The 26633-nt window shown below is 41.2% G+C and overlaps 1 protein-coding gene across 1 annotated transcript in view; it reads left to right on the forward strand.

Annotated features, from left to right (window-relative positions):
* Nucleotides 1-1301: 1301 nt before the first annotated feature.
* The window catches only part of LOC139664394 (threonylcarbamoyladenosine tRNA methylthiotransferase-like), a gene marked incomplete at both ends in the record, with an annotated part of 52139 nt that continues 26807 nt past the window's right edge, over nt 1302-26633 (forward strand). The window contains 2 exons of the mRNA XM_071543204.1: nt 1302-1468; nt 19337-19482. Of these exons, the coding sequence (XP_071399305.1) occupies nt 1302-1468; nt 19337-19482 (313 nt within the window). The remainder of the gene's footprint in view (nt 1469-19336; nt 19483-26633) is intronic.

Here is a 26633-nt window from a genome sequence, read left to right on the forward strand (position 1 = left end):
GACACTCGGCTGTGTCTGGCATTTGCATCACTGTTCCATAGGCGACGGTTACAATAGTCAGTGTGACTTTGGTCCTCCAGTCACACCAGTTTCACATCAAGTGAGTGGTCTGAACAGAAAAGTCTGATTTAGCTCGCGTTGCTGTCAGATCCTCAAAACCAGATATGGAAATGGTCCAGATTGTAGTGTAATCAGGATTATACATTCAAGAATTTGAAAGGGACAAAGTAATGTAGACACAGTTTTATATAAATACAGACACAGTGTATGATTCCCTTAAGTGGAACAGTAATCATAGTCTCAGTAAAGAATGCCCTCTTGGGTATTGTAGCTTTTATACAATGGCTACCATAATTATAGAATGTTTATGTGTTTGTACTGTATGGATATTAGTGCACAAACATTTTCCATAAAGCGCATTTGAAAGCGTGTTCAAACAGTAATATTGCTTGGTTGAATCTAGCCATTGTATAAGAAGGTTACAATAGGTCAGTGGTTCTCAACGTGGGGTCCGGGGGCCACCAGGGGTCCTTGAGGGGGTTCCAGGGGGTCCCCAGCAAATTGATGAATTATTAAACTTCAGCATTATTTTCTGGACAAAATCATATCTAACAATAAAAATATTTTCAGATTTGGGTCTGAGAGACAAAATCTCATCAAATGGGGGTCCGTGGCTCTAATGTGTGCAAAATTAGGGTCCTTGATATGAAAAAGGTTGAGAATCACTGCAATAGGTCAAGGCCCCGCATGTTAGTGCTCTGGTGGAAGTACTCTTTCCTCATTATAATAGTTGACGTCTGTTCAACTCTCATAAAAGAAGTGTTAAATTTTTAAAGAAGCCTTTCTGAGTCATCACAAGCCATCGATCCTTTCAGTCCAAAACTCTCCAGTCCAAATCACACTGGCCATAGTTTTAAAGTGATAATCCTCAAGATCCTCATTCCCAGAGATCACCTGTCAATCAGTGTGTCCAGTACTGTGACGGTGGTTTCCTTTGATTTTCTGTTGATGCAGTTTGAGTTTCTCTTTTCTTTGTCTGTTCAGCCATGGTGACTATCACTGCTCATGCTAACTACCCAATTCTTCCAGGAAAGACCTACTTGACACCAGTCATGCACTGGGTACCACTAAGGCAACAGAGAGCAACAAAACTTCCATTTTATTGACATGGAAATTGTACTTTTTGTAATTGTAGGATGCACAAAAAGGGATTTAAATGAGTTTCTAAGCATATTTCATCCCCCCCCTTTTCATTCTCTCTTTCTTTGTGTGTGTGTGTGTGTGTGTGTCTGTGTGCGCAGAGGGAGTGTGTGAGATCTGGCTGACCAGTGAAGACACAGGAGCCTACGGTCGGGACATAGGGACGGACCTGCCCACCCTGCTGTGGAGACTGGTGGAGGAGATTCCTGAAGGAGCCATGCTGAGGCTGGGCATGACCAACCCCCCGTACATCCTGGAACACCTAGAGGTACACACACACACACACACATCACCCATTCCGCGTTGTTTATAATACATCGTAGCTGGAACTAAATTAGAGTTTTTTTTCTATTTTACCATTGTGTCTTTATCTTCTCTGATAGTCTCCTATAATACTCTTCCCAATGAGCAAATAAAATTGCTTTGCCCACATTCAGTAAACCGCCTGTCTTTTCTGTTTTGCTTACCAAGCAGTTTAGCTGTTCTAACCTTAGCGCTCACACTCCATTCATTAGCGCGGTTCATTCTCTGTTCCCCCTAATGAGTCAATTAAGGACCATTGTGTCCTCTTTAGCAACACCATTTTATCAGCCATTACCGTCTTCCCTAGTGGAACAATGGACTTTGTTAGCCTCTCTCTCTCTCTCTCTCTCTGTCTGTCTCTCTCTTTCTCTCTCTATTTTTGCATGTGTGTGTCTGCCTCCGTTTCTCTGTCTGATAGGGATTCGCTATCGTTTCATCGCTCTCTTTTTGTCCCCCTTCTCCGTGTCAATCTCTCTCGATGTATTATTCGTTTTTTTTCCCCGGGACGCGTTAAGGTAACGGCGTATTATCGCTCGTTATCGCCGCCTTCCGCCGCCGACGGACAATGGGAGAAGCCGGCCTCCTCTGCCTGTTCCAGACGAAGAAGACAGGGGAGAAGGGGGGGAAACTGAATGGGAGAGAGTTAAAGCTGCACTAGGCGAGATTTTGATGTAAAATTTCACCTTAATGCTTCTTATCAGCCTAAATCACAAAGTAGGGCTGCAGTAGAGACGATTTCTGGATTTCTGTATGGACACTGGTGGGAAGTAACCATTAAAAATACATTGATTTCCAAGAAGTAAAAGTACTTCATAAAAAATGTAAATAAAAACTCAATCATTTCTTCTTGAATAGATGTATGTTATGATACAGAGAGTTAGCTAACAAAGTGAAAAAGTACAGTTTCATTTCATTTTGACTAGATTACCATCCAACGGATTATTTTATATTGTTTGTGCCCCAAATCCAAACATGCTTTTTCACATGTTTGGAGATCTCTGTTGTTAACGGACAGTGAAATATGAAGAATTAATAACTTGACAATGGTAGCAGGCATAAAGAAAGAATGGCAGCCATGTGTGGAGCTGGAGGTAAGAAGAAGATGGAGTGAGGAAAGTTGGAAAAGTTGACAAGAGGAAAGGGATTAAGTGATAAAGAGAGGAATCAGGGATGTGATTCTGGTTTCGTTTAGTTTTTTTTTGTTTTTTTTAAGAAAAACAAAACTCTCATTTATTTCTAACTGGATGTCAGTGTTTTCCCATATATTTTTTCCTTTGCCCTTTTGTGTTCCAAATCACATCCCTAAGGAGAACACTTTGGAAAGAGGAGAAGAGGGACAGATAAACCGAGGGACGGAGTGATTCACGGAGGAAAGGGAGGACACAGAGGATGGAAATAGAGGAATAACAACCTAGAAAAAGTCTCAAAAAAGAAAACTTTTCAATAAAGTAGAGGAGTGGAGTTCACAACAGATATACTTTGGAATCAAGCCATGATCGGAGAAGATAGGTGGATGAAAGGAGGGCAGGAAGGATAGATAAAAAATGGGGATAAAGGCCCGGGGATAGAGACGGGCAGTTAAAAAAGAGTGGGAAAACTGCTGTGGGAAGCAGCAGTGGAGGTTGTAATTAAGCAGGGGTTAATGGAGGTGGCTAATTGTCCCCCACATGTATAGGTTGGCTTTCTGCTTGGCTACATTACAATTAAAAAACCACCCTCCTAATGATAGGGAATAACAATTAACTGATAATTAGAAATATACTAGGACGACACACTGGCTTGCTCCCTCTATGAGAGAGTGTGTGTGTGTGTGTGTGTGTGTGTGTGTGTGGACAGAGAATCATTTCATATGCTACTGGCCCTCTTATTGTTCAAGTCCATGCATTGAATTGAATTATATCTTCTTCTTTTTTTTTGCTGTAATTCCTCAGTCAATTAACCTACATAAGGAGTGATTTCTTTAAGTTATCATTGTCTTTTGTTGTTCCTGTTCCCCCATTACCCTTTATCCTCTCCTCCTTCTTCCCTTCCTCTTCTCCTCTTCCACCCCCTCCTCCTCCTCGCGTTCCCTTTCCCCCCAACTGCCCCTTCTCCTCGTTCTCGTTTTTTTTTTTTATATTAATGATAATGGGTGAGCCCCCCCCCCCCCCCCCTCCACCGATGCAGACACACTTTCAATCTCGTTCTCCCCAGAAGAAAAGTTTCTTTGCTTTTTAAATTATTTCATGAATTCGTTTTCTTTCTTTTGTTTGTTCAGTTTTTTTCTCCTAATTCTTCTCCTTTGTTTTCCAATTGCTCTCCTGATTCTTTCCTTTTGACTCTTCTTTTTCTTCTTTCTTTAATCCTCCTCCTTCCTTCTTTTCTGCTTGATCTTTTTGTTCTGCTTTCTTGTTCTTCTTCTTCTTTCTTTTTCTTCTTCTTCTTCCTTGTTCTATTTTCTTCTCCCAAGTATCCTAATTCTGCTTCTGTTTTCTCCTCCTCTTCCTCTTCATCTTCCTCCTCCTCCTTCTCCTCCTCCCTCTCGTTCTTCTTCTCCTGCTCCTCCTCCTCGTTCTTCTCCTCCTTCTCCTTCCTGTTCTTTTTTATTCTCCCAGTTATCCTAAATCTGCTTCTGTTCCCAATTCTTTACTTCTTCAATTCTTCCCCCAATTCTTCCCTTAAACCATCTTCTTTCTTTTTAATCTTGTTCTCCTCATTGTCCTCTTGACTATTCTTTTGCTTCTTCTTCACCAAATTATTCTTCCCCTTCTTTTTCTCTTTCCTCTCTTCTTAATTCTTGTTCTTGTCCCGGTGTTCCTCATGTTTCTTCTCCTCCTCTAAGTTCTTCTCCTGCCCCTAATGCTTCTTCATCTCCTTCCTCCTTGTCTCTTCTCCCCCCATCCTCTCCTGATAATGATGACGCTCACAACGTGATGATGACGATGATGAAGGCCAAGTCTCCCGGCCCCACCCGAGCACTTTTTGCAGTAAAGGCCGAATTATTTCCCGCTCACTTTCCTACTGAAGAACACCAACGCTTATATAACAGCATCACAGCGAATGGCTTTGATTGAAGCTGAAAAGGCCAAGTATCCTCTCCACTTCCCCCTTAAAGATCACCCTGCCCAAGCACACACACACACACACACACACACACACACACACACACACTCTCTCACACACTCAAATAAATCTACACTCTCTTTCTCCCTCTCTCAGAAACCCACTTTCTTCCTATATGCAGCCCTTTTTTTTTTCCCTGACAGATGTAGACGGCCTCATAGCACCATTTGCTGATTGGAGCAGTTACAGGCCCAATCGCTTCTCATGGGCCACTTGTCTTTGACATTTTAGTTGATTGCATTGTGCCTTTAATGGTCCCTTTTCGAGATGTTCCGCGGATGAGGAAAAACGTCTCTAACGGTGCTGTTTACTTTTTCGATTCCTCTGTATTCTCTGTTCTTCGTTTCGCTGCCATTTTTCTCCCCCTTCTCGCCGTCGGGATCACTTTTGCTTTTGGAGGGGAAAATCCACCCATAAAAATGAACTCACCGGTGTTTTAAATATGATGTGACGGCATCACTGCAATTTCTCTTGGGTGTTACTGTTATTTCATTTCCCAAAAGCAAAAAAAAAAAAAAAGTCCCAAAGCTAGAGACCAGAATGCCAAGGTTCTTGGCTCTTAGTGTCTCTCTGAGCGGAGCTGGCTCTGAGCTACCTTGCACTCTCTCTACGTCTCTTTTTCTATTACTCCCACTCTCTCTCTCCCTCTCTCAATTTCAGTTCAATTCAGTGTGCTTTATTGGCATGGCAGTTTACAAACAAACAATATTGCCAAAGCATGTAACAAGAAATGAATCATCTATTAACCATCTCTTTCTCTCTCTCTCTCTCTCTCCCTCTCTCGCTCTGTCTCTCTCTCTCTCTTCTCTCTCTCTCTCTCTCTCTCTCTCTCTCTCTCTCGCTCTGTCTCTCTCTGTCTCTCTCTATCCCTCTCTCTCTCTGTCTCTCTCTCTCTCTCTCTCTCTCTCTCTCTCTCATACTGTACATTTTCTTTGCACCGTATGTAAGGTCCTGTTATGTTTCGTCCTGTATCTTGTGTTTCAAAACTCTACTGTGTAACTGTCTCCTAATTTATCATCACCAGTTTCCCAGGTCAAAGGTCAAATCCGCCCCTGAAAGAGTTGTGTCCAAGATATCGACGTCCCCCGTCTTAAGATCGTAGGGATTATACGAAACGTGTTTTTGTGACGAATTCGCCTTTTAATGTTGCATGGTGTGATGATTGAAGGGTTGAACCATCGCAAGGGAGCAGATGAAAGGTTTAAATACTAGGAAGAAATTGTCCTGTGATGTTTAGCTTTTAGCACAATGATGAGGGACTCAGCGGGAAGCATAGCGCAAAGTGTTAGCAGGAGCTGGCTCCGAGCTGCCTCGCGCTCTCGCTCTTCATCTCTCTTTCTGTCGCTCCCCGTCTACCTCGCTCTCTCTCTCTCTCTTCTCATTCACCCTGCAAATTGCTAAGCAGCTGTCAAGAGCGCAAAAGTAGGTCTTCCAATCAAATAGTGTGTGTGTGGGTATGCGTGTACCTTGCGTCTGCTATTGCGTGTGTGCGTGTTATTGAATCTAGCACGCTCGCAGACTCAGTAAATGAGGTGTGAAAATAGCCCCCTCCAATTCCAGCCATCAGTCAGGCTGAGATGAATGAAAAAGCAGTTGTCCATTAAGCGTCCTGCACAGAGCTCGTCTCAGTTTGACTAGAGATACATCACATCTGCCATTCACACTCTCTCCACTGTTATCTCATGTGTATCACTGCTGTGGTTTTACGCAATTTATCCTCGCAAGCAGAGAGTGATTTGACCTTGCATTTTGCTCAGTCATATTCCCTCAAAGGTCATGCGGTTGCAAGTGTTGTTAAATAATTTGAATATAAATGGAAATTGGTGTCCGGTTTGACCAGATGAACAACCTGACCCATGACTGTTTAGTTCCTCTACTCAGAGAGAGGAATAAAGCCCTTCACACGAGCTATCTTTCCTTCTGTAGGAAATAAAATATGATATTGTGTGTTTGTCCTCTATATCTTACAATGGAGTATTCAGTAAAGGATCTTCATGTGATCATGTCCTGATCACATTAAGAAGTCATGCAGCTGTCATGAGTGCATGTATGACTTCCACATATTAGAAGTTTAGCCCTCAGACTAGTGTTCATTGTTAGAGACGATCATGTAAGAATAGACTTTATGTTAATGTGTATTGTAGAACTGGTTTTGACTAGTTTGAAGCGTGCATATTACATTAGCCATATATTGATTTCTTAGAAAAGGATGAACAAAGCAACTATACATACTGAAGTGTATAAAGAAACTGACATTTCTACCCTTTGTCAGAGAATATCCTGCAGCCTACTGAAGTATATGCGCTTAAGGTTTTCTCTCCATGCATGTCTGAATAAAGAATCCACAGAAGACTCTTGAACCTATGCTCATTCATTTTGACCCACAAGGGTGAGACTAATTTTTCCCCTACACTTCTCACTCTAGATACATTTTTTATCCAATCGTCAAACAAATTTTAAGCAAGCTTTTGGAAGGTCGTGCAAAAATATTCTAATTTCTATCAGCTGGGTTGAAGCTGAGCTGTAGTATCAGCTTGTGTTGGCCATATGTCATGCAAAAAATACCTTTCTGCTGTTATTTATCATATAATTTCTTTATCTGCCTCCTTTCCTTCCTCTCCTCTTTCTCTATCTTTCCCACTTTTTGTTTTCTGTTTTCTTTCTTTTTTTTAGCATGGCGCTGTAGCCACAGTGTCAGGTCAGGTCAGTCAGTTTGTGGTCAGACACTCCGCTATACCTGGACGCAAACAAACTTATGTAATTGCGGTTTACAGTACTTCAGAAAATAATTTTCTATAAATCATGTCTGTTGATTTTAAGTCATGGTTCTATTGTGAAAATTTAACATTAACTGTGTGTTTTCACATCTTAGCTGTGAATGCTCACCTCCCACAATCCTCTTTACATATTCAGAAAGAACTACATGTCATCGCCATAAATTGATAGATGCATAGAGAAGTTTAAACCTGAGAGTGAGGGAAAAGGGAAGAAGCATTTTAATGCATTTCAATGGTCATGTGTTTGTTTCTCAAAAACAGCTATAAAATATGTGACAAAGGACCAGACAAAAATGGGGTATTTATTTCGGAAAGTAGAAGTGACAGCTTCAGTAGGAGGAGACACAAAATGTACATTTTAACATTGGCGTTAATGGGGAATTCTGTTTGTGTGATGTCGGACTGGACAGAATTGGTTTGGCTTTTTTTTTTATTTTATTTTTTTTATTTTCAGTTCCTCCCTTCCTCTCAACCATTTACATCCCAGAGACGGCGGGAGATGTGTGACCGTTCACAGTTGGCCGGATCCCCAGGGGGCCCCGGGGAGCCTAACAAACTAACAAATACCCCTAAGGAAGCGAAATCTCCATCTTCAGCACAGGCTGCTAATTTTCATACCCATGACACATGCACTCTCACACATACACAAATACACACACACACATTCTCTCTCACCTTCACGCTCATACATACACACAAAGACAGTTGTACTTGCACACACACGCACGCACACACACACACACACACAGACACACCCTTTCAGACCATTTTCATTTTAATGAAGCCTTTGGGAGCCTCTTCCCATTAGAAGCCTAATGTAGCATTGTGTGAGGGACCCGGCACCAAATGGATGCTCACAGCGAAGCGATTTTGATTTAGCTCTGAATTATGAGTCCTGACTCACCGCAGTGAATTATGTCTTTTGAATTACTGCGGTGAATTATGACTTTTGAAAGATGGTGGAGAATTATGTGCCAGGCCGCCCATTTTAAAAGCATTCTTTGTTGTGTTTTTTTTTTTTTTTTTTTGTGCCTTGAGACGCTTTTTTTGTGTGTGGCTACCCAAGGGCAAAAAGAATGAAGGTAGCAATAAAAGCAGTGGTTAAAATGAATTTTCTGCAGGTTGATAATGTAATCCATTGCTACAGCATACTCATATTTATTTAGACTGTGGTTTAGCTTTGTTTTTGCTAAAGAAGTGTATTTTAATTGAAATTATGCAGATAAAGTTTGAAAGGTGGAGAAAGACAAGGGTGACAGATGACATCTCTCATATTCCTTATGTATGTGATACTGGCAGCGGTTTTTCCATCTCTCACAACAGTCAAATGCATGGTCCAGTACGTCTTTCCAGTGCTACAGATGCACTTGATTTCCCTCTCTCAGCGCACCTGAGTCCGTGGAGTTGTCTGTGCCGCGCGGGGTGCTGTGGGCCTGGCGCGTCCTGCAGGGGAAATCAAGTGCACCCTGAAGTGTTTGAAATGTTTAATGCCATCGCTACCTCCGTTTCTCCCATCTACTGCTGAGTGCAATCCCCGCTCTTTTGAGAACCGTCTCCTCAACCAGACTGGAACGCTTTCTGTCTGTGTGTTGGCACTCTGGGGAATCTGTGTGTGTGTGTGTGTGTGTGTGTGTGCGTGTGCAATCGTGCTGGGACCTGCTGTCTCCTTGCTAGTGCTGTGTGCACTTGTGTTGTGAGTGTTATGTCTAGAGGTGAAATGCCAGCAGGTTTTATGTCCTGCAGAAGTGGTGAGAAATTTCATTAACTTTTTTTTTTTTCATCCGATGATGGAAATGATGTTTTAGAGCCACATGTGTTTTGGAAAAGTCATGGATAGATCTCCATTGCTGTATCTTTCTGTCATCTTTTTTTTTTTTCCTCAATCCACTTTTTGCCTTCTTTTCATCTCTCTCAGGTGCCAATATTAGTCAGATCCTCAGGTGTTAACAAGGAAGATATTACTGGCCAAAAATTGGGATTTTTAATGTCATATATAGGAAAATAAAATAAGACACAAGGCACACAAACAGCAACTCAGATGAAAGCAATGCTAAAAAGTACGTTTTGATTTCTCTCTTAAAAGAATCCAAGGACCCTCTGTCAGACCGCTTCATAGGCTCGGGCCATAAACTAAAGGATTCCCAGCCAAAAGTTTTGGTTGTGTATCTCGATATAGTCAATATGTTACTGTCAGAGGATCTGATGGCCCTGTTGGTTGAATACCTTCAAGCAAGTCAGACAGGTAGGCCATAGAGAGACTTAAAAAACTAGGAGAAGAATTTTTAAAATCTGGACCGTTTAGGCGGAACGAACTCCCCATCCCCATCGGTGGATGTGTTTGGCTTGAGCTGTGGCCACAGTGGAAAAGTTACGGATAAGATCGTCCTTTGCTTCAATTCTTCTTTTTAGCGGCGGATGTCTTTGGCTTGTTTGAAGAGCAGACAGTTTCCACAGGGAGACGAAGCTAGGATAGCCGTGTAGCTAGCGGTGGCTCAGGGCAAGGTCCGAGTGAAGAACCGTGACACAAGTACAGTGTCTCTCTGTCAGGATACAAACTCGCCAAAGAGCTGCGGCAGAATAATCCGTAGTCCGAGTAATACCCACCAGTCCATAGTAGATAAGGATGAAATATAAGAAGGGTGTAAGATCAGATATAATTGGATAAGAAAATCTGATAAAAATTGATACAAATTCAAATTCAGACAGAGCAAAGTGAAAAGACCGCGACCAAAATGAATCAATACAACAACCCTTCCAGATGTGTGCGACTGTTTAAATCTACACCTCGTTGGATGCTGTCTCGTACGTAGTGGAGACATCGCCAAAAGAAAAGTCAATAGCTGGTTAAAATACATTCATTAATGCATACATACATATTTTTTGCCTTAATTTTACTCTCATTTGAAGCTACTGACATTTGGACTCCACAAAGATGGCAAATGTTTTGGCAGCAGTTTCATTCCTTCTCTCCACATTGCATCAGCTGTATTCAGCAGCGGTTGGGGCAAAGCGTATTTAACTGGTTGGACTGATTGGACTGATCTCTCTAAGCCTATCTGGCCACCTTTAGGTTCACAACACAACAGGTTATGTTAGTATCGCTTATCACTGATCTCTCCTTGCCCTGTAACTCCTTCTAGCTGCATATTTAAGTGATTTCAGTATATGTTAGGCTGGAGTTATAAACTTCAGTGTGTTAGTAGAATTACATTAGTTTAGGATGCATCATTTTCAGGACTTCAGTTTGTTTCGGACACAGAACTCCCCCCTGTCTTCCTGTTTTAATTTTTTTCATGTATTTCATGTTCTTTGCGGTGTTGCTGTCACATCGCTGATCAGTAGGGCATCGGCAGCCATTAGTAACACACGCATGCACACACACACACACACATTCAGAGACATTCAGCATACAGAATATTCCACCTGTGGTACAAACATGATGGAACTCACACAGCGAACACACACTTTCCTCCCTGGAAATAAAAGTGGGCGGAAGGAGGGATGGAGGAAGAGAGAGGCGGAGAAAGAGGGGGATGTGGGGCGGCCGAGAGAGAAAAATAGCATCATCATACAGAATATTCCACCCGAATCGAAAGTGTGAAACTCGCGTAGTGAACACACATCTTTTTTTTTTTTACTCTTTGGAAATAAGGAGGAGAGAGTGTGGGAGCGAGAGAGAGTTGTCCCTCATAGAGGTTGCTTGAAGCCAAATCACCTTTTATCTGCTCTCTCTCTCTTCTTTTTCCATATCTGTTCGTTTCAGTCCTATCTGATTTGAGGGGGTAGATATCAGATGCTTTGAGCTAAGCCAGTTAAGATAGATCCTTTCTGGTTTGTGTGTGTATCTGGGCCGATCAGCCATGAAGATGAAAGGATCTGTTTGTGTGTGTGTGTGTGTGTGAGAGAGATAGACCCGGTCGGGGGACGGAGACAGTGGCATATAGACTCGCTTTAAACACTGTCACGACTGATTAAAACAAACAAAACATTGAACCTTGATTGGTTTGTTTAAGCATTAGTGATGGGATAATATATTGAAATTCAATATATCGCGATACAGAAATGTGAAGTGTATCGTGTGGCAGAAAAATGAATCGTGATATCAGCTCCGTTTTATTCTGCTGTAGTAATCACAAATGAGCCGCTTGACCATCACAATTTCACAAGCTCTCCATCCAAATTATGTTATTTACACTTTGTCATAACATTTTGAAATTGTTGTTTACATTCTGGCAAGACAATGCCATCGCTAGAAAGATTTGTGGCTCAGAAATAAACAGAATTCTGCACAGTCAGACTTTGTCATCTGAACTTTTATTTATTACATTGCATCGGTGTTGTATTGAATCGTGAACCCCATATCGCGTATTGAAACGTATATACAGTATATATATATTTCATAGTTATTTCATAGATATTTCATTTACCCAGGAGCTACTGGCTGAATGCAGCGCTTTAATTTTACGGCCGAGAGACATCGTCCTCATCACAGTGTCATTTGCTTCTTCAGAGCTACTCAACTGTCCATTGTCGGCAGCAGTTTAACGTTGAAAAAGGCCGCGACTCCGCCGGGATCGGTAACGGGAGAGATTTATATCGGCGTACAGCCATTAGGGGGGATGGGATGCACTCTGTCACACACATGATAAATGGCTTGTGTGAATGAAAGAGTGTCCTCCCCTTATAGATTAATCCCCAGTGCCCATCAGCGCTGCCCTGCCACTCAAACTAACATGCCATCTGTTGAGACCCCTTTCACCCCTGCAACACACACACACCCAGGCGCACACACTGTCTGAAGGCTAGATTACAGCCATCGGGGAGTTATCATTGTCAGTGAATCTAATGAGATCGGGGCAACATATTAGCACTGTACTAGGACGCATACTAAAATGACGGGCTTTATCTCTGGCCTGTGCTTGTTATGACTTGCGCATGCTAATTATCATCAATCAGACCTTACTGCTATTTAATGCACATGTATAATGAGAACAGGGCGTCATATTACCAAAGCTGATCTATGCTGTGGACTAAGATGCACACTGGGAACACTGGTTTTATCTATGATGAGCACACATCAAAATATGTTAATTGCTAACACTCAGATGTTTAGGACTCATAGTGATGAGCGCCAGAATTCAAAATTATTTCAATTTATAGCACAAGAGCTTCAAACATGGTATGAATAGAACACATAGCCTTACTATAAGTACATTTCCATTTTAGAGTTTGCACAAGACAGTTAGTTACAGTTAAATCTAGGGATGGGAGGATATGCCTATCTCATGATACGATTCGATACGCGATATGAGGTTCATGATTCAATACAACCACAATACAATGTAATAAATAAAACCTCAATGACGACAAAGTCTGACTGTGCAGAATTCTGTTTATTTTTCAGTCACAAATCTTTCTAGCGATGGCGTTGTCTTGCTAGAATGTAAACAACAATTTCAAAATGTCATTGCAAAGTGCAAATTATATAATTTATGTATTTTTGTTATGATTTTCTGCTAAAATGCTGACTTAAGAGGTACCCAGTGGCCACTGAACCTTATTGTGCCTTTGCTTCTTTCAGCACAGACAGAGTTAATTACAGTCTCAGTTAATTTTTTTTCCCCCTCATCATTTCTCTCCTTAAACACAAATCTGAGATGCGGTCCTGTATGCTTTGGAAATTGCTCTCGACATTCCGGACATAATGGATCTCTACTGGAAAATATGTTGATTGCTAACACTCAAATCTTAATGGAAAGTACTATACATGCTTGAGGTGCACCATATTACTGCTCATATATCGCTGTGAAAAATGTAGTGGATATTAACCATAATTAGCTAAGAGGTTAGTTGTTGGCAATGGCATGTTTATTGTTACCCTACTTAACATGCAGTGCTGTGGCTGTGGACTCAAAAGGCTACACACCAGAATTGTACAATATCATTTATAATCTGCAAATCTACATTGAGAAAAATATAACTGTTGGAGAGATTAAAGCATAAGAACTCCAGTTGTCATCCATCTCTAAAAAAAAAAAAACGATACGCATGCACTCACGCACATACACATTTTCTATTCTCTCTCTCTCTCTCTCTCTCTCTCTCACATACACACACACACATGCAGCAGGCTGATTTCTGTCTGTTACCAATCAAGCTCCATTTTCCAACCAAATTAATTCTTTCTAATTTGTAGCTTCCAGTGGTCAGCCCCCTGTGGTGCACTGCAACCGAGCCGTGTTGAGAGCGTGTGTGTGTGTGCGCACACACACACACTCATACGCATGCTTTTGTGCGTCTGTGTGAAGTAGGGAACACTCTACAATAGATCTTAATTGAGAAGACGGACTGCAATCAGCATATTCTTGTAGGAAATCATTAAATCATTTCTTCCTCCCCTCTCTTTTTCTCTTTCTGTCTCCCTCTCCTTCTTAGTAGTGATTAGCATGGTAATGATAGCACGCTGATTATGGCCATCAGAAAAATCTGACATCTGTGGTCTATCCATCTCTATTCCTCAGGAAATAAAAATAAAAATAAGAAAAACCTGCACGTCCTTCCAAGTCTCCTAATTAACACAGTGTATTAAAGAACAGCACAGAATGTCACTCTTACAATTTTCCCTGGTAGAAATGTGTGAGGTGTGTGAGCCAAAAGGCATGAGATTCAGTCCAGTGTTGCTATGGAAAAAACTCCTCACATTCAAGCCACAGGGAGGTTTTGTTAGAGTTACATTGCCTTTGGTCTGACTGTGGCATACAACTGACTTACATTTCTGATTAGGTATAGCCTATTGTTCATAATTGTTGGTGAAATTGCCCATTTACGTTACCTATATTCCTGTGTTCCATTCACATCTAGAACGATAACTATAAAGATAACTATAACTATAAAAAGATTTTTTTTAAAAACCCCATCTAAAACGATAACTAGAACTATATTTTTGGTTTGATCTAAGAGCGATTTTATTGGATGCAGAGAAAACAATAAATATTTTCAACCAATCAAATTAAACTTGAACGTGGATGCTTGAGCAACAATGTATCGATATAGTTATCTTTATATCAATCTAGATGTGAATAGAGCTACCTTCAGTCTCTCTTTGAATAGAGTTCATCCAACGACCTGAGATGTATCCTTGTGTGCTGTGGAAACAAAACCTTGATTCCAGCTATAGAGAAAATCTCCTGGAGTTGCTTTCTATGTGACTTTGGCTCAGACGTTCCCAGTCTCTCTGGTGCTATAATGGTTCCATGTTGAACCTTTTATTGGTCCTCTGAGTTTTGGCTTATACTGGCTTCTCACAACACTGCTTTTTAGTCTGATTTTAGCCCCAACTTTGCCCTCCTGACTATTTCAAGATGAGGCTGAGTCTTTACTGACTCATCTGATGGTCAGCGTAGCTAATCTCAGAGTGGGAGAGAGTTTAAGGACAGTTTGTTTTAAAGACTTGATGAGACAATGACACAAATCTCTGACTAAAACAAGGAATACTTACAAATACTGTCTGTCTCTGTGTGGTGTTGTATTATCTTTTTCTCATGCTTATCTGAAAATTGAGTGTTGTGCGGCAGTCTGTGAACCCCATAATGGAGGATTGGTGTAGCATTTGATGCTCCATGGTGTCAAATGTGTGATCCCTCTCCCTGGCTCATCTTCAGGTCTCTGTGCCCATAGAGAGAGAGACTAGAAATTTGCTCATCTCTCTCTTATATAGTGTGAAATGCTTTCCATTTCACAGTCTGTTAGGACTTTGAAAGTCATGCAGTTTGTAGACGGCATGAGGTTCTCCAGTGGTTCTTATTGCTCTACACTGACCCACTCTTACGGTAGTGAGGTGGTCAAAGCATCTACCTTTTGGAACTAACTTGGCTGCTGATTATGCTTATTTTAATCTGTCGTATATGTGTACATGTATGTATGTTTGTATGTTGTTAAGAGAAGGTTGCTGCACAGCAAACGAGGCAGTGGCGCAAAGATTTGTTCAACATCACAACCTATGCGCTATTTTCATGGCCATTAAGAATCAAATGCCACTGACTTTTTTCAGGCTTCATTATATTGTCCAACAAGTGCTTTAGTGATTTCCACCAAAGAGGAATGATGAACCTTTTGTGTCTGAGAATGTCTTGATACTATATAGCCTTGAAAATTTACTGAATTCATTGAAAAATCCACCCTTAAACACTTGAACACTGTTATAAAAAAAAAAACGCTATTGGCGATGTACCTTGCATATCTGGGCCCATTTCATGGTTTGGTGGTGTATTTTTCTTATTTCTGCAGATAATTGCCCAAACTCAGATGGCATGACATCACCTCAACATATTTCCAGTGCAGCTACAATGGAGTTTAATGGCAGAAAATTCAATCTATCTAAAACATCAAATGATAAATGTCAGGTTTTGTTGTCAGTCCCTCAGAATCGAAGAGTGAGGGCTTCTTCCTAGACTCACCATTTCACTGTAGTCCATAATGCAACACAGCCAAAAGACATGTTGTGTTTTTTTGCGTTAAGAGCCAAGAAAAGAAAAACTCTTACTCTGCTATTGGGGTCATTTTCACTGAGTTCAGGTCAGTCACAAGTTCAGTTATGTTAGCCTCCCAGTCAGCACCTAGAACATCAGCATCACTCTGCGGCAGAGCCTGCGGTCGGCGCCCCGCTGTCTGCAAGCACCCTAAGAGGACCCAAGGGTGGAATTTTCCTTTAAGCCAAAGAACCGCCATTCAGTACTTAGCCTCGCGTCCACCAGGAACCACTCTAAACAGTGCTGGCTTCAAATGGATGATTCTGGATTGCATGTTATTAGCTTTTCGAGTGCCAAGTTATAGTTTAAAATTTTTAAAACAAGTGAGCGTTACACTTAAAACCTGTTTCCAGTAGCGTAGAAACAGCAGGATCTATGGCCAGCATGCCTCCCAAGCTTCTGTAGAGCTCCTTTAGTGAAAAAAAGAGTGGATGCTTAGAGGCCACCGAACCTTTTTGTACCTTCGCCTCTTAGATTTTCAGCAGTTAATTATAGCCTCGTTTTATTTTTTCCCCTCATCATTTCACTCCTTTAAACGCTAATCTGCGATGTGGTCCTGTACGCTTTGGAAATGGCTCTTGACTTTCGAGGCATAAAGAACCCCCTCCGAAGCAGCCTTGACTCCCGGGACTCGGGATCCAGTGGGTATACGATGGATTCTTTCAAATACTTTTCTTTTCATCCCCCCCCCCCCCCCCCCCAAATAAATACAGAAGGAAGTAGAGAAGGAGGCAGCGCATTGTGGAGGGTGCGGAGTGAATAGAGAGCAGGCAGAGAGGAAGGAATGTTAATGGAGCCTTCGTTTGAGTCAAAGCCGGCGGCTATCGTTCACCAAAGCCCCCGTGTGAGATTTCACCGCTTTTTCTTTTTGGTGTTTTTTTTTATTCGCTTAACCTCACGCCGGCTTAAAAAAAAAAAAAAATCACAGAGTTTAAATTTCTGGCCTCGGATTCGCGACTCGCGCGGCTAATGGACACCGTTTTCCAAGGCTGTGTCACTGCGGCCCTTTTTTCCCTCGTGAAACTCCATTTACTAGTCTAGCCTCCGCGGGTGAGAAAAAATATGTTTGAATTTATAAGGGGTTGTGCATAAGAACATAGTCGGAGCATAGGGTTCTAGTACATTTTTTGCTGTATGACTTTTATGTTTTTTCAAAAGCATTTTTTCTAAAATGTGGCTTTTGGAGAGAAAACCTTGGGTCTGCTGGGTTTTTTTTATGCAAGTTTGTGTAGCTGATGTGGAAATTGTTAATTGAGCATAGTCTTGAACATACAGTAGGGATATGCACCGATAAATCGGCCATCTGACATTGTGTTATGAAAGTCATAGCCTGTATGATGAGAAAGAGTTTAATGTATTGGACAGAAAGTATAGGCTATGCTGCCTCAATCAAAATCTTTTTTTATGCTCTACTGGCATCAAGCATGCACTAATATGTAATAATATAAAAAATGTATTTAAACATGGTTAGGCCAGCAATGTCATGCTGCTATAGGAAAAAAACATATTTAAAACAGTGCTATTGAAATGTTATTGTTTATGCTTGCTGATGGGCTGTTGTTAGTAATTGCCTGTGTAAAATGCATCATTTCAATCTGGTGAAACTGCACTGTTAAAAAATCAGTAGTTGGAATCGGCCCCAAAAAAGCTGATTGGTGCATAGTTGGTGAGAACTAATGTTTGTACTACTGTTTTTGTTTTCCCTTCCCAACAGAGTCACATCTCTCTCCCCCTCTTCGTCTCTGAATGGTCTTTGAATTCAGATCAAATTGAAATAAAATATAATATCTTTTGTCCTCCCCATTGCCACTGTACACTATCATCTGGCTACGAGAGAGAGAAATGGAGATAGAGGGAGGGGGTAGAAGTAGAGGGCGGGAGAAGAAAAGGAAAAGACAGCGTGGAAGATCAGGGCAGAGATAGAAAGAGAGCGAAAAGGAGAGATCCAGATGTGTCCATGTCTCCCAACAGCTGTCATCTGCTCTCTCTATAGGAAGTAAGAGGAATGCTGTTGAACGAAGGTGAAATGTGAACACTATGAATCTCATTATTTCACCACGGTTGGCTTTTTCTCTTGCTTGTTTTGACTCACAGGGCTTTATTCAGTACTTTTTCCTCACAGAGCTTTCCATGAATTGCAAATTTCATCAGTTGGGACCCCAACACAGGCCATGGGAAGATAAAAAAAAAAAATGGTCTGCTGAAAAAGTTAGAAAATCTATTCTATTCTGTTCTATTCTGTTTAATTTTTTCCCCTATTCCGTCTCCACTTTTGGTTCTTTTCCAACATATTCCATTCTTTAAGTTTTGATGCACTGAGCTGAATCCTGTTCTGCTTACTTAGCCAATGTACATGTGTGTGTGTGTCTTAGCTGAGTGCATCTGCACGTTAAATATGAACAGCAGACAGTACATTAAAAAAGACACACACACACACACACACACACAATCGGATGGGATGTTCATGGGATGAAAGAGGCTGAAAATGGGAACGATTTATTGAACAGAGAAGAATGACTTTCATTCCAAGCCCCTTGTCAGCGTGTGTGTGTGTGTGTGTTACGTGTGTACGTTCTGATGTGAATGTCACATGAATGTTACAGCAATGGAAAAAAAAAAAGAGATGCTTTAGATGTGATTTCAGGATGTGCAGAGATTTGCAGATCACACGTGGTTTCGTATCTGCCACAAACAACACAAGTGAATATGCTAATGTGGATTCTGTTGCGCTGTCGTCACATTTCCTTGTTTGTGAAAGGCGGCAGGGAGAGAGAAACGGTGCGATCTGTTGTGATCAAACTGGAAACAAACAGATTGTTGAGGATGTCTGCAGCTCTAACACACAGTCAGAAAAAAAGTGGCGTTTGCTTTTTCATTGTGTAATCACTTTAATTTCTTTGCGCAAACACATAAACAAAGTTCCACTCTTATACAGCATCTGTATTAGCTTTGACTCAGATTGGCATTTGTAACAGACACCGTGAACTATCTCATTGTCTTTCTTCTTCTCTGTCTCTCTTACATATTCTTCCTTTTTTTCCATGTCTCCCATCTCTCTCTCTCTCTCTCAATTCAATTCAATTCAATTCAAGGAGCTTTATTGGCATGACGTACATGTGCACGTGTTGCCAAAGCATAGATTCAAACATTAATGAGATAGAAATAAAGTAAAATGAAATGAAATACACTGCATATTAAATATATAGATTCAGCACATAGAATATACGGATACTGAGATTTTGAAAGTTCTCTATTCTTTCAGAGATTTTTGAAAAGTATGTGTTCCTGATGTGTTCATACTTGGTCCAGGAGAGAAGGAAGTGTTCCTAACTTTCTATTTCTCCTGAGTCGCAGTGCACACACACACTGCCAACAGTGATAATATTCTTCTTCTTCTAATATTCTTCTCTCTGTGTGTCTCATCAGGAGATGGCCAAGATCCTGAATCACCCTCGCGTGTACGCCTTCCTCCACGTCCCCGTGCAGTCGGCCTCGGACAGCGTGCTGATGGACATGAAGAGGGAGTACTGCGCCGACGACTTCAGGAGAGTGGTGGACTTCCTCAAAGAGAGGTAGGACCGGGACGCGGCCTCCTGATGGATCCGTGTGTGTGTGTGTGTGTGTGTGTGTGTGTGTGTGTGTGTGTGGAGTCCGTCGCATGTCAGTGTCCGGTCGATACCTCCCATCACTCCTGTCTCTCCTCTGCGCTGTCTAATAGGGATAGCGTGCAAAAGATGAGAGAGAGAGAGAGAGAGAGAGAGAGAGAGACCTCAGTGAATAACATTGAGGTGAATAACACACACTCCTTTACTCGCCCACTCACTATCTCACCTGCAGAGGCTGCTCAGAATGAAACAGCTGCATCTGAGATAGTGCTCTCTAGTGTGTGTGTGTGTGTGTGTGTGTGTGTGTGTGTGTGTGTGTGTGTGTGTGTTATGCAACCCCGTCAAACTCTTAATGTTGATAGTGATACACATCCTGTAATGTCGCCTCTAGCCATAATTCTGACTTTGATCTGGTTTGGATAGGACAGCCTATGTCAGAGGGAGTGTGTGTGTGTGTGTGTGTGTGTGTGTGTGTGTGTGTGTGTGGTTTTGTTAGCGTGACAGCTTACAGGTGTTTGTTTGGACAGCGCCACACTTTCGCCCTCCCTCTCTTTCTCTCTCTTTCTCAGTCTCTGAGCTGACTCACTGTGTTGTTACTGAGTCATCAGATAAAACTGAAGCCATGTCATTACAGACACATTCATCCCACCGGATAGTATTGTTTTGCATTAGGAAGGCAGAGTGTGTGAGTCGTTATCCAGGTATGTTGTGCAGCCAAAACAACCTCTCCACTTTACCTGTCTCTCTTTTGGCTATGGAGAAGATTTTCTATAGTTAAGTTTTATTATTGATATACAGTAACGTCCAAAATGATTAGATTGGAAGAGCCAACTAATTTTGTCTCACTTTAATCTAAGCCAGTGGTTCTCAACGTGGGGTCCGGGGACCACCAAGGGTCCCTGAGGGGGTTCCATGGGGTCCCCAGGAAATTGATGAATTGTTAAAACTTCACCATTATTTCATCTACAAGAAGTTAACACAATTAGAGAATGTAGAAGAATGACTGTTTTGATCATAGTTTCTCTGTTATCTCTCTACCTACAATACAGATAGTCATGGAATTCTGGACAAAATCATATCCAACGATAAACACATTCTCAGATTTGGGTCAGAGAGACAAAATCTCATCAAATGGGGGTCCGTGGCCCTAATGTGGACTAAATTAGGGGTCCTTTATATGAAAAAGGTTGAGAATCACTGATCTAAGCAATGTAAGTTGTGTATCTGTCCTGTCAGTTTGAGTCGTGCTCTAGTCTTTCTTATTGAGAGACTTCTGTCATCCTCTGTTTCTGTGACATCTTGGAGGCACAAAACTGGTAATACATGACACACATTGTAAATGATATTCATTACATGTGCTAGAATTATTTATTATTTACTATTAATCACAGGGAACCGTGTATAGCCGAGTACTTTCAGTTGTAATCTTGGCAAATTTCAATTTTTCAGATATTAAGAAAATGATCCGTGTCTCTGAGGTTGATGACGATACATTTTTTGAGTTTACCCCATTGGGTTGAAAAGGGTTTCATAAGCCCCATGGTCATAGATTTTTATCAAACCATAGAGGTGCATGTAGGTTTAACATGGAAATCAGCATCTTCTCAGCAAATCATAGATATTAGCAAATCCCAAATTCACACTGTAGTTACAAGAGAAAGATTAATGTAGTATCTCTCATTCATCAAGACATTCATTTACAAAGTGAAACATTTCAAATTTGGGAACAATAGACAATACACAAAAATGGGACATGTTGTTTGAGGCTTGCTTTCCCAATGGACACACACTGTATAAGAGATGCACTTCATTCACATTCACCCACACACACACACACAGGCTCCAACGATGAACATGCATATTCCTGATATGGATTAAATGTAGCCCGAGATTAAAAACGTATATAAATATTCCTAAACATGTACATATTAATGCACATGGATTTGACCTCTGACACAGCACCCAATCTTTCTCAAGATAAGAAATGATGTAAATTCAATCTCATACTTTATGAAAGATAATCTGTTATGGAACTTGGGCATGATTAATTATGGCAAAGCACGCCAGGATTGCTGAATAAATATAGATTCGATGTTAAGATAATACGCTATGAAACGATTCATATGAAGATGAGTTTAGGTCAGATTTCTGCCTTAAATCTCTATGTATTACTCTGATGTTTATGTATGCAATGTGATATTTAAAGATCTTGCTGCCGTTGCCAGATAACCTCTTATCTTCACATAAGCTTTTTTTTTTTTTTTTCATGGAATTATGTGGCAAGCGTGCATGTTTTAAGATAAGTGTAAGGTATTTCTGCTTCATTGGGTCATATATGTTGTAAAATTGCGGGAAAGATGAGGGACAGAGAGAGAAACAGAGAAATCAAATGAACACGGACATGAATTCAGTCCACTGATGAACACGAGGTTGGATCTTATTCAGTGCACATGGCAAAGCTTCTTTGTATTGAACTATGTCGGTCCGGGTCCCATGAATACAGTCAAGTTATAGTCATTAATGTCTATATGTTCATCTACATGCCTTTTGATGTTGCAGATTAAAGGCATTTTGTTAGCGTACATTTTGCTCTAAGCGGATGAGATCCACGCACTGCAGCAATCAATGGGTTCATGTAGCTTACTTCATGTAGGTCAACAGTCACAGCTATCAGGTTGCTTATTGAATGTAAAATTGAGGGGAATGAGATTTCTATTCAGGTCAGTGTACAGTTAACTACATGTGAACTATATTGATGCAGTTCATATTGAATGAGGTCTTCAGGTATATAACACTGTTAGTGGAAGAAAACCCCTCCACTGATATATATTCTTAGGAGCTTTCAATGCAAGTGGAAGAAAAAGAAAATGTGAGGTTTTTACCTGACACCAGCGATGAGAAACTGTATCCAGACCACAGTCTCCTTAACTAGAGCCCTGCATTCTGGCTCGGGTCGGGCCCTCCGTTACGGTTCCGCTCTGCCCGTTCTGTTGCGCGTATCTATTATTTTACCTACAGTATGGGTAAGTCACCACAGTTATCCAGTTTTGCTTATTGTTCTATAAACACCTCACGTTGTACTGTGAGGAGCATTAATGTACCATAGAAGAATACGTATGTCCCTTTTTATGAGTGTAGATGTACTGTTGCCAAATAGAAGCTTCTCAGTGGCTCTCCGTGGATAACTTCATCTCCAACATATATTTAAGCGACATTGATTCATGTATCCTCTATTTTCCTAACTGACATGGTGATAAATAACTACAATAAGCAAACTATTATTTATATACATTTATATGGCTAAAATACGGAACAGACGGACATGTAGTATTCCATCAAAAATAGAAGTCATGCGTATCTCCAGAGTTGCGGCTCCGATCCTGTTAAAAAGCTCAACCTTTTTCTGATAAATGTTTGAACTGACACATTTAATACTGGTAATGCTTTGGAAGTGTTTTGTATGGTGTTGATTTAGTAAGCTATTCGAAATTGATCAAACACATTAGGTAAAAAAAAAAAAAAATCGGGTTCGGGTCAAATCCAAACCAGCAAGTATGTACAGATTATATGACAGGTTAGAGTATTGGTTCTCTGGACTCAAACCTTTTGGAGAGACTCAAAAATCAAGAAATATTACATGCAGATACTCTTTCCAAGCATATTTCAATTAGGTAATTTAGGCAGAGTGACTTATAACGTGTGAACAGGTGGTGTTCAGTGTCTTGTTCAAGGATACATGAGCGGTTGTGGGGATCAAACCTTTGACCTCTTGGTTATAGGACTGCCTCTGACTCACTTTTCACTGCAGTTCTGTCAGTTACTGCACTGTGATTGCAGTGAGTTTTCCCAGTCGTGTACATGGATATGTTCAAATGTCTTGTGCACCGATTCATCAGTCATATGACATGCACCACTAAGAACTCATCCGAGTTTTAAAGTTGTTATATAATGCTGCATCTATTATCCCCTGTAACTCAGTCTAGCATTAAGAAAAAAACTGCCTCATTTCCAGATTGACAACCATGTCATTTTTTATCCCTTTTTTTTGGTATCATATAGTCTGTTTTGAATGGGAAACCATGAAAAAAAAAAAATAGGAAAAATACTGGAGTTTCCCCATGACAGCGGTAATACTGATATCAAATGGTGTTCTTTTCTTCTCATTGCTGTGGACTTATCAGGCTTCCATACTAATTAGGGTCCCACAAAGCACCCTAAACCCCCTTCTGCCCTGCATTTCAGGAGGGAGTTATAGACTTGAACACTCCATTATGGTGTTTATGCGAGTGTGTGTGTGTGTGTGTGTGTGTGTGTGTGTGTGTGTGTGTGTATTTACTCCCTAAAGCTTCTGCCATGTTTGAGCAGATATGAGGAGGGAATTACGGCTAGATTACCGAAGTCAATCTCCTGTCAAAAAAGCTGACAGAGAGAGAGAGAATGTGTGTGTGTCCCCTCTATGACTGAGTGTGTTTTTTTATGTCATTGTACATGTGTGTGTGTTTATGATTGAATAAGTGTGTGTGTGTGTGTGTTCCCTATTCCTAGACAAGGATTATTAGACCGTCTGGTCAAACAAACATGATTTATCGTTACAGCTATTACTACTGTGTGTGTTTGTGTGTACGTGTGCATGGGTGTGTGTGTGTGTGCGCATGTGGCTGTTTGTGTGAGTGTATGCAAAGCCTCCCTAGCACATTGTGTGTGTGTGTGTGTGTGTGTGTGTCCATTTGTGTGTCTATGAGCGTTTTTTTTTTGTTAATTTTACTTTCCTGTCTTCCCTCTCATTTTGTCCATTCACTTAAAGGTGCTACATGTAACATTTTTAAACATCAATATATCATTGTCATATTAATTGTGATGTCTGGGTATCATTAACCATAAAAAAAGCACTTATTTTATCACTTATTTATTACTTATCACTTATTTTGTGTTTTTCTCTGTAAAAAACTTCTATAGTGTTTCTGTATTCGTTATATCTTCTTCCTTGTCTGTTTTTCCACACTTTCAGACTTCCACACTTTTTTGTCTTGTCTGTGTGTGTGTGTGTGTGTGTGTGTGCGTGTGTGTGTTCCCACTGCTCTTCAGGCAGTTGTTTTAGCCCGCAATAGAAGCCTCTATCCCTCTGTCTCCAGTTGTTATTTTAGCGTCCAACAGAAATTCAAACACAGTGACACTGATCCGACCACTCTGTGGCAAATGGTCATGGGAGACACAACGTGACCACAAACACACACACACACACACACACACACACACACACACACACACACACACACGCACACTAGCTCGCCACACGCAGCGTATCACGCCATTAGATCTTGATTTACATAAACTGTCTGGCTACGTGTGTGTCTGTGTGTGTGTGTGTGTAATTGAAGCCAGAAATTGAGTCACCGCACACACACACACGTACACACACACGTACACACAGAAACACACACTTTGAGTGCTGTCTATTGTGTGAAATCAATACCAGTACGCATCCAGCGGTCTGACCCATTTGGCTGCAGCAGTAATAGCTGGGTGCAGTTCAGGGTCTGGGAGCGAGGCCAGTGCTTCGGACAAGCCAAAGCACACTCCCCCTCTGTGTGTGTGTGTGTGTGAGAGAGAGAGAGAGTGAGAGAGAGAGTGAGTGAGTGTGTATGTGTGAAACATAAACAAACCCAGGGAGGGAAGCCTTTTAAAGGACCGTTTTTAGATTCGGGGTCTGTCAGCAACTCTGTTTTTGAGAGAGAGAGAGAGAGAGTCCCCATCTAAAACATCTGAGAAAATGAAGGTGGTCTTTCATCAGCAGTTATGTATATACAGTACATGAATATGAGCAAATTGTCATACGATAACTTCCCCACTAGGCCCTACTAAGACCGGGTGTTGAACGCACGGGACTGTGAATGCGAAGCGGAGCGTCACTGGAAAAGAGCAAAACGCGCTTACATGCATACGTGTAAGATAGAAGAAGAAAAAGATGAAAAGAATCCTACACCGAAACCTTTCCTGCCGCATGCGAGGGCGAGACGGAGAGCGAGAGATGAATTAAAAGAGAGATAATAGGCCTATAACTGCAGCCTGCCTCGCCACAGGCTACACTCGTCTGTTTACCGCTGTTGTTGTTCGTTCCTCCTCGCCTTCAAACACTCCACAAAGAGAAGAGACGGCCTCACACCACGCTCTCTGTGTGTGTGTGTGTGTGTGTGTGTGTGTGTCTTGACAGCTCTGAGTTATAAAGTGTTATTTACCGGTTCGCTCTCTCTCACAGGTTCACAGGTTTGCTCTCATGCAAAGTGAAAGGGGATGCCATACGTGTGCGCGTGCGTGTGTGTGTGTGCGTGTGTGTGTGTGTGTGTGTGTGTGTGTGTGTGTGTCAGACACGTGGGTTAGGGACACACTCTACCTTGTATGTATGATGTATGATGCTCAAATTCTTTATAGTCACCCAAGAGATTTCTCCCTGTTTTCACACAGTTGTTTTTGTCTATGCAGAGAGAAAAGAAGAGCATATGCTTGACAAGTGACAAGCCATCATTCACGTGTGATTTTTTTTAATTTAATACGGTGGATCGTTTTAAAGTGTGTGTGGTAGTCTGCCTCATAGGTTACGGTGTAATAATAATAATCTTTATTTATAGAGCACTTTTCAAAACCCACGTTACAAAGCGCGTCACAAAGGCAGCAAAATAAAACAGACAAGTCATAAAATCATCAGGTTTTTAAAAGAAAACATAAAAAGTGTAGGAAAAGATAAAACATTTTTTAAAGGAAATAAAAGACAGTTCAAGGGAAATTAAAACTCAAGTAAAATCGGGAAAGGCTCTCCGATAAAAGTATGTTTTAAGAAGGGACTTGAAGGAGATCACTGACTCAACCGACCTGGTGTAGCTTCTCACAATCAGTCCTTTGTTGAACCGTATGAAGCGGAGAGAGAGAGGGAGCTCATGCAGGTATGTGTGAGGTCAGGGCTTATCTAACACACACACACACACACACACACACACACACACAGTGGGAGACAAATGGATTTCTCTGTACAAACAACTATATGCCACCAACACCGCAGAGGTCACGAGGGGTCAACTGCCCCTGGCCTTCCTTATCAGGGAAAGCACACACACACACACACA

The sequence above is a fragment of the Centroberyx affinis genome, unplaced genomic scaffold (genome assembly GCF_046629955.1).
Source record: "Centroberyx affinis isolate AG114_WGS23_722 - 3 ecotype Tasmania unplaced genomic scaffold, CSIRO-AGI_Caff_v1 ptg004269l_1, whole genome shotgun sequence".
In the NCBI taxonomy this organism is placed as follows: domain Eukaryota; kingdom Metazoa; phylum Chordata; class Actinopteri; order Beryciformes; family Berycidae; genus Centroberyx; species Centroberyx affinis.